The sequence below is a fragment of the Mastigoproctus giganteus genome, chromosome 7 (assembly GCF_048544385.1).
Source record: "Mastigoproctus giganteus isolate SK-2022 chromosome 7, ASM4854438v1, whole genome shotgun sequence".
NCBI classification, from domain to species: Eukaryota; Metazoa; Arthropoda; class Arachnida; order Uropygi; family Thelyphonidae; genus Mastigoproctus; species Mastigoproctus giganteus.
In genome coordinates, this window is record NC_143581.1 from 151212322 (window position 1) to 151231861 (window position 19540).

Genomic DNA, 19540 nt, shown 5'->3' on the forward strand with positions numbered 1-19540 from the left:
TGACTAATTTGATTGGATACTATGAAGTAGTCACAAAGGAACTGGATGCAAAGAATAACTTTGATATCATATATTTGGATCTTAGAAAAGCCTTTGATACTGTTGCACATGGAAGACTACTGCACAAATTGGAGAAGTGTGGCATTGGAGGCAAATTTCTACTATGGATAAAGGGATGGTTGAGTGGGAGAAGACAGAGAGTGGTAATCAATGGACACTGCTCTTTGTGGACTAATATTACTAGTGGGATCCCTCAGGGTTCAGTGTTCGGTCCATTGTTGTTTTCTGTATTTATAAATGATATTGATGAAGGTATGTCAGGCTTAATGTTCAAGTTTGCAGACGATACGAAGGTTGGCGGGGTTGTTAATGACACTAATGACAGTACACTGCTGCAACAGGATCTAGAAAAGTTGAGCAGATGGGCTGAGAGGTGGCAAATGAAGTTTAACATTGACAAATATAAAGTACTACATATGGGAAGCAGTAATCCCAGAGTAATGTATCAACTCTGTGGTACCACACTGACAGGTGATTATCCCCTTGTATAAGGCAATGGTCAGACCACACCTTGAGTACTGTATACAGGTCTGGAGGCCTCGTTTTAAGAAGAATGTAGAGCTGTTGGAATGAGTACAGAGAAGGCCAACAAGATTAGTGAATGGAACAAAGGGTTGCTCTTACGAGGAAAGGCTTAAGTTTTGCAAATTACAGTGTCTGGAGACTAGGCACCTGCGAGGTGATCTGATTGAGGTGTATAAAGCCTTGAATGGTTTGAGCATGCTGAATGTTGATGGGACTCTCCTTCTTGCTCAGAATAATCTCCTGAGAGGGCATAAATTCAAATTGAGGAAAGACAGTTGTAGAATAGATGTGTGAAAGTTTGCGTTTAGCCAGTGGGTGGTTGATTGTTGGAACAAACTTCCATCTGTTGTTATAGAAGTTGATAGCTTAAATAGATTCAAGGCAGAACTTGACAAACATTTGGAGCGAGGTGATGGGTGACATAAGGGGGGGGGGGTTTGGCTGATGCTATATAAGCTTGCTTTCTTGCATCATGTGTCCTTGCTAATGCTAAAACCAATCTGACGAAAGCTAAAAGTTTTATTTTACTGTTTATATCAGCCTCATCTGTTTTTAGTGTAAAATTTTCTGAACAGTAAATTTATGTGTAAAATTATGTGCAAAAATATGTTTTTCATAATTTTATGACATTTCTTGAATACATCTGCTAATTGTAGAAAGGGGGATTTTTAAATTTTATTTTTCAGCTTCTTTCCCCAATATAGCCTTTACCATTTAGTGCTTAATACAAGTACATACTATTTTAATAATTTTTATAAATGTTTGCCAACACTAAAGTTCCATGACACAGCCATTGTGTCATGGCACTTTAGTAATGTGGATGTCGTACCTGAAAGTGATACATCTTCAAAATTTTATTGAGGAGATCTGTTAGTGCATCATAACTCTGTTTTATAAGTGTTAGGGATTTTAATAATGAAGATACTTGAATAAAAGAATATATAAATACTCTGTTCATACTTTTTTGTGCTTAGTTGCAGTGTGCACTGCAAGTCTGTTACACTCAGTTCAGTGGGCACTGCTTATAGTGATTACTGATTGTTAAAATCGGTCACTTCATAGAATCACATGTCAAAGAACGTATTTAAATTAACAAAATGCACCGTACATCTGTTGCTTATTGGAAGATCAAAGTTTTTGTTTTAAGAATAAAGAATATAGTTAAGTAGAGTTCTGTATTTTTAATCAAAGCAGAAATGTGCAGACTGCACGTCAATAACAAGTCGAGTTTGGTGATTGCATAGAAATGCAATAAAAAAAATCAATCTACCAATTTTGTACAGCTAACTTCAAAAATAATCAATAGTTGTAACAGGTTGAACTGTCTGTTGTATTCTCCATTGGTATATTCATATTCAGAGTAAATTTTCCTAAACATCATCATTTGACATCCTTTCCTAGACTATTAAATACTATTTAGAGTACAAAAAATTGCTAATTGGTTTAACACAGACTAATGTGTATGTGAACCAACAAATAACTTGTATTTTGTAAGATAGTTTGCTACTGTCTGCTTTTAGTGTTTACCATAATTTGTGGTTTGCATTTGTAGAAACATAACAGAAGCCGTGAAGTTTGCTTGAATTGTTTATAATATTATTTCTACACATCATGACTAGAAGAAGAAAGAGTAAAACTTAGACATGCTGATTGAAAAGGAAAACTAAGTAACATGCTACACAAAGGTATAAAAATGTATATAAAACAAAGGCTTAATATTAAGTTTTACAGAAGACACAATAGCTCCCAAACTAAAACAGGCTGGGAATCACTGCTCTTCTGTAACACTTCAGATGGATGAAATTTACAAGAGACAAAAATATTCAAGTATCTGTTCTTATTTTATGTAGAAAGCAGAACAATTTTCTGAGCAACTAGAACATAACATATTTAATCTCTGCCCCCTTCTTCCCCCCAGGTAAAACACTAGGTTTTAAGAAACAATAGGTTTTCAAAGCCCCTTCAAATGAATACACAGGTGTAGATTTCTTTGTCAATTGGCTAGAGATGATGTGAGAAAAAACGAAAAAAAAAAAAAAAAAGTATATATATATATATATATATATATATATATATATATATAAATGCACACGTATATATTAAGTAACCCATTTACTTTTTATTAACTTTGGAGAATTTATTTTTTGTTTTCTGTGTCTTAGATATCACAAGATGAGTACTCCCTCGAATGTCAGGCAATGGATTGGTATGAACGATCCTTGCAGGAAGAAGGTAACTATTATATTTTTAAAAAATAAGTATTCAGATAAATATTGAATATTATTTTGAAACATTGCTTAGCAAAAAAATGCATTTTGAATAGTAGTGTATACATGTTTTGTGATTTAATATCATTAATTAATCGCAGTAAACTGTTACAGAAAAGCTAAGAAACAAATTAGTTAAGAAGAGGGGTGTTACATGGTTATAGATTTTATAGGAATGACCTAAATAAGTGACATTAATAAAACCATGTGAAAGATTAAGCTATTTTATTGAAAATGTTGCAATTAATTTGAATACACCTCACTAGAAACACTTAAACAGTTTGGCAACGTTTCGAGAAGTCACTGTTCCTCAGGTCTACAGAGCAGGTTAAAATAATAGCCAAAGTTAGAAATTAATTAATTATGATGAATATAATTACATTGATTATTTATATATACATAAAATTATAAAAGATAAAATTAATTATAATTAATTTTATAATTACAGCCCACTAATCTTATTACAAAAATAAGATTAGTGGGTTGTCAAACATTGGAATGTTTCCTCCCAGTGTGGCAGAGGCACTATTAAGTTCAAAGCAGAATTAGAAGGTTGTGTTGTGAAAATAGAATGATATTCTCTTTTGTTTTATTTTTATTATTTTTTCTTTGTTTATTTTTTGACCGATGCAGAAAAAGTCCACCTGTTTTCATTTTTTGACCTTACAATTAAGGTTGACAATGCTGTTTGGAATATTGGCTTTGTCCCTATGAGGAATGATTTAGGTGTGGACTGAAAAGCTTGGCAACTAGACATTTTGTGAATAAAGGAATCTAATAAAGGCATATAAGATCCTGAATATGATATTTGTAGGAGAGAGTTGTAGGAGATACAAAAACAAGGAGGCAGAAATCTAAAAAATAAAGGACTGCAAGAAGGCTGGATTTTTGTGAAATTAATCTTTGGACATTGTATTATAGGTCACTGCTATAAATTACTTTTCACCAAGGTAGTTAGGGCAAATAGATTGGTAAAATTTAAAGCTGAGTTGGATGGTCAGTCGGCCACTCTGGCAATGGGATTTTTTTTTCCCGGCAAATGCAGAAAAAGGTTTTCATTCTTTCATCATTAGCCATATATTAATACTCTCATGGCAGTAATGAGATATTTGATTTTGCCCTTTTCAGAGGCAGTGGATCCAAACTTTTAATGAGCGATAATGCATGTCCTCACAAAATACTCCTAGTGAACCATACCAGTTAGAGCTAGAATATGACCCTTCCATTCTCCACACTTTACTCAGCTTGCATTATCACATTTTCAAGAATGAGAATTGATGCCTCCAGCACTAATTAACATTCTTGTTCTCAGTATAAGGAGTCAGTACCACGTGAGTTTTCCTACCTACAGAGATCACATGCTTTAGAGTGTTTTCATTATTGATCCACTGTTTTTGGCCATTGATGAATTCATTTGCATAACTGATTTGAGATCAAAATTTTCCCACTCTTGCTTTATTAAGACATTAAAATGAATTTCTTGCTAATGTTTTGTCATTATCTTAATAGAAGGATTTTGATTTCAGTTTTTGTTTCCTTAGCTTTTTGGCCCCAGTTTAATTGATATACAAGGTGCTTAAGTAAGAGCAGTAACATATATTAACATATATTAGCAATTTTAAAGGTCTTGAGTTTAGTCATACCTCTTGTTTATACAGAAAATTTGTATAAACACGTTCAGTTCTATACAAATTTTATACAAAAAATTTGTTCTGAACAGATTCTTTTAATGACTTAATTTTTTATTACTCTATTTTTTCAGATTCATTTCTTTAAATAGCATGAGTTGGTATCTTTATTATTAGTAGTAGTAGTGGCATATGATGCAAGAAAGAAAACTTATAAACTATCAGCCAAAAAAAAAAAAAAAAACACACGTCACCTGTCCATATCCTCAAATAATTTGTCTGCTGGCTGAAGGAAAACCTCTGCACATTTATCCTACAACCATAATTCCTCACAAGTGCCTAGTCTCCAGTTGTTGCAGTTTGCAGAACTGAAGCCTGTCTTGGTAAGGTCACCCCCTTCGTTCCATTCACCAATCTTGTTGCCCTTCTCTGCACACATTCCAGCAGATCTACCTCCTTCCTAAAATGAGGCCTCTAGACTTGTATGCAATGCTCAAGCTACAGCCTAACCATGGCCTTGTATAATAGGACAATCATTTCTTTCTTTGTCAATTGGTAGCAAAGTTCCTGTATATTATAGACAAAACTCCATGAGTTGCCCTGGCAGCCTGTCTGCATTGCCCAGAGAACTTCATATGCAAATACACAATGACTCCCCCAGGTATTTTTCATTTTCCACTACTATGAGCGTAGTAACACACAGTTAATACATTAATCTGGGATTACTGCTGTCCATATGCGATATTTTGCATTGTCAATGTTAAACTTAACTACCATTTCTCAGCCCATGCCTAATTCTTTTAGATCTTGTTACAGTAGCTTACCCTGATTACTGTCGTAAACCACCCTGCCAACCGGCGCCTCCGTAGCCAGGTGGGAAGGAGCAGCAGTGCATACCACACACTTCTTGATTAGACCGGGGTTCGAGCCCGTCACCACCAAATATGGAGGATGCGGAAAGGTCAGGGAATGACCACCGCATATTCCGGAGCAATATGGCCTTAGTTGCTAATGCTCCTAAAAATCAAAACAACAACAACAACAACCCTGCCAACCTTTATGTCATCTGCAAATTAGATTTTAATCCTGATATACTTTCATCAATAACATTGATAAATATAAAAAACAAAGGGCCCAGCACTGAACCACGGAGGACTTCACTAATAACATTAGTCCAAGAAAAGCAGTGTCCATTAATAACCACTCTCTGTCTTGCCCCATTCAACCATCCCTTTATTCATAGTAGTAACTTGCCCTTAATGCCACATTGCTCCAGTTTTAACACCAGTCTTTTATGTGCAACAGTATCAGACACTTCCCTGAAATCATAATGGCAGAAAACTCAACTTCCCTCAGACCATTCCATCTTTAAGAAAGAAAGAGCTTGCTTCTTGAAAAAAAAAAAGGCTGGTCCTTAACCAAGCTGTTCTCAATAGGTTGAAGAGTGGTAGAAGGATCCTTTCGAATCATCATCATCGTCACCTAGCCATTGACAAAAAGCTTGTCCAGGAATGGGCACAGTTCAGCTTACAGCAGGCAGATTTTCCTGACTCTGATTCCTTTCTCTCGCAGGAGAACTGGTTACCTAGGGCACACTTGTCTGAAATAGAAATAACTAGAGAGACCCTAATTGATGTCATCAATAAACTACCCAACAAAGCCACTGTAGGTCCGGATGGTTTCCCACTCTTTATTATCAAAATTTGCAGCCCATATATAGTCGACCTTCTCCTTCACCTTTTCAGACAAATCCTGCAATCTGGAATAGTTCCTTCAATTTGGAAAACTTACCATGTTAAGCCCATCCCAAAGATCAAGAAACCCAAATCTCCTAAAGACCTGAGACCAATATCCATCAGCTGTTCTTTACTCAAAATTTTCGAAAAAGTAATTCAGCCAACAATTGCCCAGCATTGCTTTGCACACAGGCCCGAGTACCTCCATACCATTCTACAAAGGAGATCGACAACTACCAATCTTCTTGATACCCTCTTCAGAATTCAGCACACCCTTAACAACAAATCACAGATTGATATCATATTCCTCGACATAAAATCGGCTTATGACAGAATACACCTCCCAGCTCTTTTTACCATTCTGAAACACTACTTCGGCCTGGCGGAAACCTTACTTCAAATTTTGACGTCTATTTTACTTCCTAGACATCTGTCTGTGACCCACAATGACTTTCAAGAAACTATTGACATCTCAAGAGGCATCCCACAAGGAAGTGTACTGTCAGCTATACTGTTTGCAGCAGTTTTGGAGCCTTTCCTTGCTCAGAATCCGAACTTTGTTTCCTATGCCGACGATCTGAAGTTCTACGTGAGCTCAGATCATAATCATCAGATTCATGATATCAACCAGCAAGCTTCTAGGCAGATATTGAGCTTGGAAAGTTATCTTGCCACAATAGGGCTGCATCTGAGCCCTCCTAAATCAGCACAACTGACAATAACCAAGAAGAGAGCCAAAAATGATATCCAAATCTTTGTGAGTGGGGAACCGGTGCAAAAGGTGACCTCTCATACTGATCTTGGCCTCACCTGGGACGTTGGGCTCACATTTCAGCCTCACTTTGCCAGGATGAGGCAGAAGACGTACGCTGCTCTTTGGGCAGTGCGTCAAGAGCTCGTTGGTGTGCATCAGCCAGCGCTGCTTGTTCGGCACATCCTGAGGTGTATTACGCCGATTCCTCTCTATGCTTCAGAAATTTGGTCATCTGCCCCTGCCTCATACCTTCAGAAGTATCTTAGTTTAGAGTACTGGTTGCTTAGATGGATGAACAGGGTAGTAGGCCACCCCCTAACTATCTCCAGATCTATCCTACAAGCAAATCTAGGCACCACTCCTTGGAGACATATCATCATGACAAAAAATGTTCTCACGCTTGCACGGCTTATAACGAGGCGAATTGATGCTCCATCAGTATCCGCATTAATCTCTGGCCCGAGGAGGGCAAGAGGGAAGCACCCCGACTCCTGTCTCCCTCTACGTCTTACTCTGTCAAACATTGATTCCCTGAGGAACATGTTTCCAGCCAATTGTCTTCGGATCTTCAATAAATTTAGGATCCACCCTGATAGGTTCTGTGAAGACAAGCCCTACAGGAAGGAAATCCTAAAGAACTGTTACCAGATTATGAACCTATAATACTCCCCTGCTCCTGGACAGACTTTTTTTTTTTTTTTTTAACTTGCCTATTTGTATATGGCAAAGACTTTCTGTTTTCATGTAATCATGTATATTACTGTATATTTTGTACATTATTGTTTATTTAACCCTGTAAAAGTCTCGGGTCGAGCAAGAATGTACCCTTGTTTATTGTACATTGTGTTCCTCGCACCTTAGTCTGTATTCACACCCTTCTGGCACAGAGCCGTCCCGGGGTGACCCAAGGTTTCTTGGGAAATAAACTGATTTTAATAATAATAATAATAATAATAATAATAATAATATATGATATCAAAATTATTTTTTGCATCCAGTTCATCTGTTACTGCATCATAATATCCAATCAGATTGGTCAGACAAGATCTCCCTTTAACAAATCCACACTGCAACTACAATATAATTGCATTTCTGTCTAGATTGTCCTGCATTATTTCTTTAAACAGTGACTCCATTATTTTCCCTGGAACAGATGTTAAGCTAATAGGTCTGTAATTACTCATGTCACCTTTTGATCTCCTTTGTAAATTGGGGATACATTTGAACATCTCCAGTCCATAGGAACCTCTCTTGAACCCACAGATGCTCTCATAATTATGGCTACAGTATGCTTACCTCCTTTGCTGCCTCCCTTAATATAATTTGATAGATCCCATCCATCCATCTTTTTTATGTTATGATTCAACAATATCTGTTCCACTTTCCTCTCAGTTATTACAATATTATTTAGCTCCCTGTTAGATATAATGAACTTCTGGAATTCTTCACCCTCAAGAATCTTCATGCATGAGAATTCTTTACGGTAGGTGCAAAATACCTATTCAGTTTGTCAGCAACCTGAGCAGGATCATCAACAGTTAAACCATTGACATCAAGTTGACCAATGTGATTCAATTCCTTCCTTCTGCTGTTAATTTAAGTAAAGAAGTCTTTGCTGCTTTTCTTGACATTCTTTGCCAAAGACTTCTCATCAGCTTTATCTTGCCTATCTTCCTTTGTGATTTGATTTATAGACTAGGTTACATCTACTATAGGCTTCTGTATCCTGGTAATTTACATACATTCCATGCATTTTTTTTCTCTGTCACAAGTCTCATCAGTCCATCTGACATCCATTTAAAATAAGATATCTTGTAACAGTATATCTTGGTTAGTATGAAAAGCCTGATAGCCTGTATGATTACTTTCCTGAATGCTTCCCATTTAGAATTTGCTGTTGGTAACATCATCAGATGGTCCCACTGTATAGAATTTAAAAACTGTTGTTGACCACTGTAGGTACCCTTCCCTTTACCCTTGACAGTAGTTGTCTTTAAGTAAATCCCACATAAGCACCAGCACACTGTGATCACTGCCACCCAGTGATCTTTTGCCTGCAGGTTCTTCATGCATGAAGAATCACTACTACTAATAAGATCAAGGATATTGTTTCCTCTCATTGCTTCTATAATATGCTGCTGTAGAAAACAGTCATCCATTAAATCCACAAAAGTCTTGCTAGTGTGTGGGTGACCAATCCACAAGTTCTAGTCTCTATAAAGTTAAAATGCTCCATTATAAAACATTCTGATTTACTGGTCCACTGTTTCTCTGAAGAGTGTGTTAGTAGACCTAGAGCACACTCTTCCTCTTATTTTTGTATTCCTAGTGCTTATATCACACCAAACTGACTCAGCATTGCACTGGCCACCCATATCAACTAGATGCACTACCTTAGATTTAATATACTTCTTAACTAAGAGCATAACCCCACCCTTCCTGTCCTTTCTTGGACATATTGTACTCCACACATTCAAATTCTACATCCCTTATGTCTGAGCGACATCATGTCTCTGATATCTCCACAATGTCTGCATTTGATAACTTACTTATTACATAAAATTTATTTATTATACTCGTGGAATTAGTGTACATGCAAGTATACATGCACTTCATCTCATTCTTAGTTACCCTAACACAATCCATGTTATTTGCTTATTTCATGATAACCCTCGGTAGGTCTTGAAATTCCTACACCCTGTATTCCAGGCTACTGCATGTTCCGGTCACAGTATGATGAATAACTCATTTATGGAAAGTGGATTGACACCTTTTTATATTTTTGCTGATATATTATATATGACATTTTGTCATTACATGTGCTTCTGTATGTGATTATCTTCTATAAAGTTACAGTTAAAAAAAATAACTTTGGTTCCATTGGTCAAAACATTTTAGTAAAGGGTTAATTTCTTTGCAGTTTTTTTTTTTTTTTTTTTTTAATCTCAAAGCAAATTAAAAACTGAGTCTCAAGTGTCACTAGAATTACCAATTTGTGGAAAGATGATAAAAACCTTATTTCTTTATTACACTAACCTTTCTGAGCATAATGGTCAATTACAAATGAGAAGCTGGATAAGACTTAAAATGTAGAAGTTAATAATTTTGCAAAATTCAGTAATGTATAATAATGCATCTCCAGTAGAGAAGATTGCTTAGTCTTTAGGTTCACTGGTTAAAAATAATGGAATGAAGCACACTTATAACAGAAACAGAGGTTTTGGTAAAAACTGTCATCTGTCACTGTGAAGTTCAAGAAGTTGGTAATGTACACAGTCTGTTACATTTCAGGCTCATTTGATTTTTTCTTAAATTAATTAATTTTTCCTCCTTTCCTGTAATTAGATGTGATTAATGGCCATTTCAGTTTAATTATAATTTTATGATATTTATTATTCTTCTCCCATATACTTTTTTAAGTTCCCCCCCTCCCCACAAGCAACACCACGTTCACAAGTCTTACTTAACTAAGAAAGGCTTCTGTTTTGCAAATTGCAGCATCTGGAGATTAGGCAGCTGCAAGGAGATCTTGATTGTGCTGTTTAAGGCCTTGAATGGATTGAGTAAGCTCAGTGCTGATGAAATCTTTCCTCTTACTCAGACTACACGCATGAAGAGGCATAAATTCAAAATGATATTTGAATTTTTAAGGATGGTTGCAGGTTGGATGTGTGAAAATTTGCCTTTGGCTAGAGGATAGTTGATTGTTGAGGCGAACTCCCATCTGGTGCTGTAGAGGTAGATAGTTTGAATAAATTCAAGGAAGAACTAGATTAACAGTTGAAGGGGATAGACGGGTGAAATGGATAGTATTGGCTTTTTTTTTTTTCTTTTTTTTTTTTTTTTTTTTTTTTGGCTGATGCTGCATAAGCTTGCTTTCTTGCATCATTTTCCACTACTACTACTACCGATAATAATAAAAATAAGAATGTATTAAAACCACATTTAATCTATAAATTACTTTTTTTTTTTTTCATACAAACTATATGGAAAAAGAAATAATAATTGCTGGATTTCTAATGAAATTCAGGATTACAGTCAAAAATATTTAATTAATGCTATTACAGTAGAAAGGACATACATAAACTTTAAAAAAATAATAATAAAATTATAACATCTCTTCTGCAACGTCAAAATCGCACTCTTTGGGGCATAGAGCGACACACAGCAAGGCATAATTCTTCGGAAATGTTCTCAAATTTTTTAAATTGTTGACTGCTGAAAGTCCAGAAGAGACCTATTCTTATTACTAAATACTTTATCCTTTAAGAATCCCCAAAAAGTAATCATAGTGTTAAATCCAGGTAGCACAGTAGCCATTCAATGGAACCCTGCTGTCTGATCCATTTACCTCAGAACTTTTCATCTAAGAATTTTCGGAAGATTTTTGCATAATGAATTGGTGCTCTCTCCTGCATAAATAAAGCAATGCTGAAAGATTTTGGACTGTATTAATGGAATGATTTTGTCTTTTAGCAGTCAGGCAGCAGTCTCCTGTCAGTTCCCTTAAAGAAAAAAGTCCAAGAACAACACCTGTCCAAATTCTAGCCTAGACTGCCAAGCCAGGAGCATTTAAATCCTTGTTAAAAAAATAAATGGGGTTGTTAAGAGAGTAATAAACACAGTTATGCAATTAACAGTTCCATTTAGTTTAAATGTGGCTTCATCAGTCCACTAAACATTGCCGGCAATATCTGGGTTTATAGCATTCGTGTCCAAATTCCAATCTTCTGTCTGAGACGATCTCATTCAAACTTTGTAGTAACATGGGATGATGAACCTTATATTTAAGTTCCTTTATAATTCTTTTCAAGCTTGTTTTAAATATTTTAAGTGCCAAACTTTGCTTTCTTTGAAATTTTTTCAGACTTCTTTCAGTGTCTTCTCTTACAAGTTCTAAATTGGCAGATGTCTCTGAGATATAAGATCTGCCAGGTTTTTGTCAATTGTGCATTGTTCCCACTTTGTCAAACTTCTTCACAATTTGCTTTGTGGTCTTTATTTTGATGGTTTATGTCCAAAAAAGGTTCTCAAACTGATATGCAACTTCTGCGGCATATTCATATTTTGCACACAAATTTTCAGTTGCAATCTTCTCCTTCATTGTAAAGCTTATGGTACTTTTCCTATGTTCAGATTATTCGAAACAATAAAAAAAGGAAAGATTATAAACTATTTTTCAAATAACTTATAGATATTTACATCAACAGTTATTCAAAGTAGTTATTCAGTTATTCAACTTGTGGATTACCTTGTATATGTGAATGCACTTAAAAAAAGAAACAAGGGGAGTAAATGCTGAGGTGAACTTTAAATATAGAAAATTGCATGTTAGGTATGTCCTCATCAGTTTCTTGTGGAATGTGATATGGTCAGTGGGAAATGTGTTTAAAATATCTAGAGGAATATGAGCACTAAGTAGGGGAATGTTAGTGTGTGTTGAAATGTTTTGAGCAAGTGATTCTTTAGTTTTTAATATATTACCAGGTGGAAGCATAAGAATAATGCTGGCATCAGATTAGTAAATAAATGTAGTACTGTTTTGATTGATACTGGAAAAGTGGCTAAAATCCTTTAAACACATGGTTAAATCTGTCTGTAAAGAGTTGGAGGAAAGACTAATGCTGATAGTATGCTCCCTTTCATAGTTAACCAATGTGCTACCACTGTATTTATAGGGACAGTTTTTTTGGAATTCTGTAATATAAATATTATTATTTAATTTATGAATAAACAGTGTATTTGTGACATCTGATCATCTCTTGTGTCTAGTGCAAGATATGGTGTGTCCTAAACTGCTCTATGAATCATTAGCATTTTAGCATTAGCATTAGTAGAGGCGTTTGATGCAAGAAAGCAAGCTTATGCAGCATCAGCCAAAAAAAAAAAAAAAACCCACTTCCACTTCACCCCTCTGTTCGTTCAAAATACCTGTCCAGCTGAGCCTTAAACTTATTTAGGCTATCAACCTCCACCACAAGTGATGGCAGTCTGTTCCACCAACCAACCACCCGCTGGCTAAAGGCAAATTTCCGCACGTCTATCTTACATCTGTCTTTCCTCAATTTGAATTTATGCCCTCTCAGGTGATTTTTCTGAGCTAGAGGAAGAATCCCATCAGCATTGAGCATGCTTAAACCATTCAAGGCTTTATACACCTCTATCAGATCACCTCGCTGGTGCCTAGTCTCCAGACACTGTAATTTGCAAAACTTAAGCCTTTCTTCGTAAGAGCACCCCTTTGTTCCATTCACTAATCTTGTTGCCCTTCTCTGTACTCGTTCCAGCAGCTCTACATCCTTCTTGAAATGAGGCCTCCAGACCTGTATACAGTACTCTAGGTGTGGCCTGACCATTGCCTTATACAATGGAATAATCACCTCCTTATCCCTGCTGGAAAAATTCCTGTATATCATTGACAATACTCCATGAGCTACTCTTGCAGCCCGTCTGCACTGCTCAGAGAACTTCATATCTGCCTGCACAATCACCCCCAAGTCCCTTTCATTCTCTACCACTGTCAGTGTAGTACCACAGAGTTGATACGTTGCTCTGGGGTTGCTTTTTTCCATGTGTAGTACTTTACATTTGTCAATGTTAAACTTCATTTGCCACCTCTCAGCCCATCTGCTCAACCTTTCCAGATCCTGTTGCAGCAGCATAGTGTCAGTAGTGTCCTTGACAACCCTGCCAACCTTTGTATCATCTGCAAACTTGGACATTAAGCTTGATATACCATCATCAATATCATTTATAAATACAGAAAACAATAATGGACCCAACACTGAGCCCTGAGGGACTCCACTAATAACATTAGTCCACGATGAGCAGTGTCCATTGATTACCACTCTCTGTCTTCTCCCCCTCAACCACCCCTTTATCCATAGCAGCAATTTGCCTCCAATGTCACACTGCTCCAATTTGTGTAGCAGTCTTCCATGTGCAACAGTATCAAAAGCCTTTCTAAGATCCAAGTATATAATATCAAAGTTATTCCCTGCATCCAGTTCTTTTGTGACTGCATCATAGTATCCAATCAAGTTGGTCAGGCAAGACTTCCCCTTAACAAAACCATGCTGTGTCTGAGCTATAACTGAAGTGTTGTCTAAATGATCCTGCAGTGCTTCTTTAACCAGTGCCTCCATTAATTTTCCTGGAACAGAAGTTAAGCTCACAGGTCTATAATTACTTGTATCAGCCTTTGATCCTCCTTTGTGAATTGGGGTCACATTTGCACATTTCCAGTCTATGGGTACCTCCCCTGAGTCCAAGGAAGCTCTCATAATTATGGCTAAGGGTTTGCTTACTTCCTTTGCTGCCTCCTTTAATATAACTGGATAGATCCCATCCACCCCGGGTGCCTTTCTTGTGTTTATCTTCAACAGTTTCTCCTCCACTTTACTCCCAGTTATTTCAAGATTCTGTAGCTTACTGCTAGAGTTGAATACACCTCTGGTATTCCCCTTGCTGAATAACTCCTCATGTGTGAATGTCGATGCAAAATATTCATTTAGTTTGTTAGCTACCTGAGCAGGATCATCAACAGTTGACCCATCAATATCAAGTGGACCAATCTGATTCATCCCCTTCCTTCTAGAGTTTACATAAGTAAAGAACTCTTTGCTGTTTTTCTTTGCATCCCTTGCCAAGGATTTCTCGTAATCTGCCTTCGCCTGCCTAACCTCCTTTGTAACTTGGTTGCATATCAACTTGTATCTATCATAGGCTTCTGTGTCATGTGTTAATTTGTAAGTATCCCATGCATTTTTCTTCTCTGCCATATGCCTCATTAGTTCATCTGACATCCATTTTGGCCTAAACCTTGAACAATATTTCTTAGTTGGTATCTAAAGCCTAGTAGCTTCCAAGATAAGTTCTTTGAATGCTTCCCATTTTGAATTTGCTGTTGGTAACATCATCAGTTGGTCCCACTGTATAGAATTTAAATACTGTCTCAGTCCATCGTAGTCGCCTTTACGGAAGCAATAACCCTTCCCTTTACCCCTAATGGTAGTTACCTCTTTCAGTAAATCCCACTTCAGCACACTGTGATCACTGCCACCTAGTGGTTCATTTATCTGCAGATTCTTAATGCATGAAGAATCACTGCTGATAATCAAATCAAGAGTATTACTCACTCTAGTTGCCTCCCGAACATGCTGATGTAGAAAACAATCATCCAATAAATCCACAAAAGCCCTGCTAGTGTGTGAGTAACCAGCCCCCAAATTCCAGTCAATATCTGGGAAATTAAAATCTCCCATTATAAGACTCTCTGATTTACTGGCCCACTCTATTTCCCTGTACAGTTCCTTATTATACTCATCAGAGTCATTAGGCCTATAGCACACTCCTACTCTCAATTTTGATCTCCCAATGCTTATGTCACACCAAACTGACTCAACACTGCACTGTCCAGCGATGTCGACTGGCTTCACTTCCTTGGATTTTATGTGTTTCTTAACTAATAGCATAACCCCTCCCCCCTTCCTATCCTGTCTATCCTTTCTGTAGACATTGTACTCCCCAAATTGCATTTCTGCATCCCTTATATCTGTGTGACACCACGTCTCTGATATCCCAACAATATCTGCCTTTGATGTTTTGAGCAATACCTCAAATCCATCAAAGATGTAAACAGAATATTTACATTTAAGAAACATTATTTGTTTAATTCATTGCTATTGGAAATATAATAATATAATTAATTTTCTCTTTGGCAATGAATTATCATAATATAACACTAAACAACAAATTTTGGGTCATATCTTGTTACGGACTTCGTTTTAGCAAGGGATTCTTTAGTTTTTAATATATTAGCAGGTGGAAGCATAATAATAATGCTGGCTTAAAATTAGTAAAGAAATGTAGTACTCCTTTGATTGATGATGGGAAGGTGGCTCAAATCCTTTACGGTCATGAAAGTAAGTTTACTTTATAAATTTTGGGGTGCTAAACATAGAAATAGTGCTTAAAATGGCAGATTGGCTCTTGTTTTTGAAAAAGTAGTTTTTTATATTTACACAAGGTATTTGTTATTTATATGGCAGTAAGATGTAGCTACGAACATACCTGTATCGAACACAAGACCCTTTCGCTTGTATTCAACTTCGGGAGCATCTCTTTTCACCATCCAACAATAATCAGCTAACATGGCAGCACTCCATTTACTTTTGTATCTTTGTTCCATCGCTGCGATGTCTTGATGGAAGCACTTACCATGTTCATTACTGATGGCACCACAGTTTGTCAGAAAGAAATCCAGGTGTGAGTGCAAAAAATGCAGCTTCAGTGACATGTTGCACCCCAGTTTTTTGTAAGAAGTAATTAGATCTTCAACAAGCTGCCTGTAGTTGCCAGCTTTAACATTTCCTAGAAAACCAATTGAAACATTTTGAAAGACTATCCATGCTGATTTCACTAAGAGCACCTGCAAACTGTTCATCTTTGAAAAGTTGCCTTATTTGTGGACCCACAAAAACACCTGCCTTAATCTTTTCTGTACTACGTCTTTGGAATTTCTCTTTCAAGTACAGTCAGTCCTTGTATGGCACGATAGTTGTGTTCCTAGAAACCCTCGTGCAATGCAAAATCGTGCAATACGAACAGGCCCTATGGGAAAAATAGGGTTAGGTGCCGACCACCCAAGATTGAACACACATTTGTAACGAAAACATTACCAAACACAATAAATAATCGTAATAAAATACGTATTTCATTACGACTATTACGTAATAAAATATTGCTAATGCTTTTGCTTCTATCGTAAGCAAACTTGTTTTTTGTTTGATTTTCTATCCAAACAGATGACAGCCGTTCCATCTCTTCCAATTCTTTGTGTCTTGATCTAATGGATTTTAATTACACTTTGAGTTGTTCCTGCTATGAAAGTTGTTTTTATTTTCTCTGCATTCTTTGTAATTCTCGGGGTTGCCTCATTTAGGTCTGTAGCACGTGCAATATCACATGGTCTTTCATTTTGCTCAAAGCGTTTCACAATTTCATATTTTTTCTCTATCGACAGAGGCGGACTGGCTATAAGCTTTACCGGGGAAACCCCGGTGGGCCAGAGGCCAGTGTGATTTTGGCCATAAACGCTAGTATGAGGTCACTATTTTCCCGGGTAAGAATTTTTGACCCAATCCGCCTTTGTTTATTGATATTGCTTTTCTTTTTCTCTCTGAATCTGTAGTGTCTTCACCAGGACGCTTCCTTTTCACACCTTTTAAGTATTTTACTCATTTTTAGGGAATAAAGCAAAATTACAAAATGAGGAGGCACGCTTGATACACATAAACAAAGCTGCGCGCGTGTAGCAACTGAATAAACAACACCGTAAAGGCAGAGATACACTATTAACACCTCACTAGCTCACATTTTACTAAAGCACATTTCTGGGGGTTACTACCATAAAACAATAAAAACAATTTCCAGTTGCCTCTCTGCTAATGGAATTGGTTATAAACTGGTAGTAAACTCAATCTAATTGCATTTGTGATAATACCGATAGCTGGAATTGTGTGGGTTTTAACGTTATTATGGTGAAATGTGTTTCCCCTTCACTGATATAAGAAACATAAATACATTTTCAGAATCTTCTCTTCATTCCTATCATGTTGCATTCGGTTGGGGTGATTCTTCGTTCGACTGCCATTTCTTGTAAACACAAAGGCGAATCGTGCATAAGCGAATTCCGTTCGTGTTATATAAGATATCGTTCCCCTATTTATAAATCGTGTATGATCAAATTCGTGTAATGTAAACACGTGTTATATGAGGAATGACTGTATGTGAATGTAGGACCATTCACTTCCAAAGCTTTCACGAAATTTTTCATGAGTCCCAGTTTCATGTGGAGTGGAGGAAGCAAAACTTTATTTGGATCTACCAGAGGTTCAAATGCTATGTTCTTCATTCCAGTGTTAATGATTTTCGTTGAGGGTAACTCCTCTTCTCGTAGTGCATATCTTTGGCATGATGGTCCCACTTGCAGAGAAAGCAAAAATACTTAGTTTAACCCTTTTGCAGTCTTAATAAAATGGCGATTGAATTTAAATGACCACTACATATCTGCCACTCGTACTTCTGATAGTGTACACCTAAGAGGATGTTCTTCCTGTTTGCATATGTTTTTTTTTTTTTTTTTTTTTTTTTGTGGACAGCATACACAAGAGATATTGAAGGCAGCATATTTCCATTGTGTAATAACACAGCCTTAAGGCTAACCTTAGAAACTTCTATAAATAGTCGCCATTCTTCAGGACCATGCCTCGTGTTCATTGTTGTCATTAGACCATCAACATCCTTACACACAGCAAGTTCACCTTTGGTTTGATAGGATTTATCAAAGTCTTTATTTTGAGTATAAAATGTTGTCACTTTCACAGAATGATCTAGAAGATTCCACTGTTGTAGCCTCGAGGCCAAAAGCTCTGCCTTATTCTTCAGCAGTTCAAGATCCCCAATGAGGTCATTAAACTCACTTTATGTGATCTTATGTCGGTGGTGTCCAACCTTTTCCCGTACAGGGGCCGTATTCAAAGTTAGATTTGTTTCCCGGGCCACACACAGAGTGATTCGAGAAAAAATTGTGTCACATTTTCTATATCTTGTTACTCTTAAAGGAAGTTTCTATTTTCATGTTACCATTTTTCCTTTTCTTTTCTGTTTTTTTTTTTTTTTTTATATAAACCCCAAACACGAGAGGTATTAGAACCTATAGTACTTAGTACCATGCTTGGGTTCGAGGTTGAGAAGGCGAAAGAAGATATTTGTTCACATTGGACTTGAACTTCTGTAGACAGTAATTTTCAGGAAATAAGTATGAAGGAAGGTTGTTCCAGAAAACGGCAGTTGAATGAATAAACGAGGAAGATGAAAAGTTGGTTCTGTGAGTTTGAAGTTGGACAGTAAATGGATGTTGGCTGGTGGCGGCACATGTTCAGACTGTTTTGAAAGAGAGAGCGGGAATTGTAGAAGCCAATTCAGAAGAACAGTGCCCATGGAAATATCTGTAGAAGAGGCATGCAACAGAAACAGTACGTCTATGAGACAGCGAGTGGAGAGATGAATCATTAATTAACCTAACTGCCCTCTTCTGAATGGAATCAAGAAGCCTGAGAGAGGTTTTGGGGGCACCACCCCAGATGTGGGAACAATATTCCATGGCAGGGCAGATTTGCGATTTATACAGAGTGGGCAGCTCTTTGGAAGAAAAGTAACGCCGAGAGCAAAAGAGAAAACCAAGTTCTTTAGATGCAGAGGAAGCAATATTTGTAAAGTGCTTGTGCCAAGAGAGATTAGAATTCAGGGTAATCCCTAAAAGAGATATATCATTTTGCCTAGAAATCGGAGTGTCACTAAAGATAAGCATAGGAGCAGAAGAATCCTTTTTGCGAGATATAAGACAAGACTGAGTTTTAGAAGGGTTGAAATCAACTAAGTTGTCTTTGCCCCACTGGAGAATTACCTGAAGATCAGCATTTAAGGAATTGGTAGCAGATTTTCGAGAAGTTGAAGCTGATTGAGCAGAACAAGGTTTCTCAAAATGGAAAGTGGAATGCAATGTGC

At 36.9% G+C, this 19540-nt stretch overlaps 1 protein-coding gene across 1 annotated transcript in view; it reads left to right on the forward strand.

Annotated features, from left to right (window-relative positions):
- ssp3 (SCAPER domain-containing protein short spindle 3) overlaps window positions 1–19540 on the forward strand; it is a 408421-nt gene that overhangs the window by 172447 nt on the left and 216434 nt on the right. Inside the window, exon 9 of the mRNA XM_090377943.1 lies at window positions 2748–2817. Within this exon, the coding sequence (XP_090234069.1) occupies window positions 2748–2817 (70 nt within the window). The remainder of the gene's footprint in view (window positions 1–2747; window positions 2818–19540) is intronic.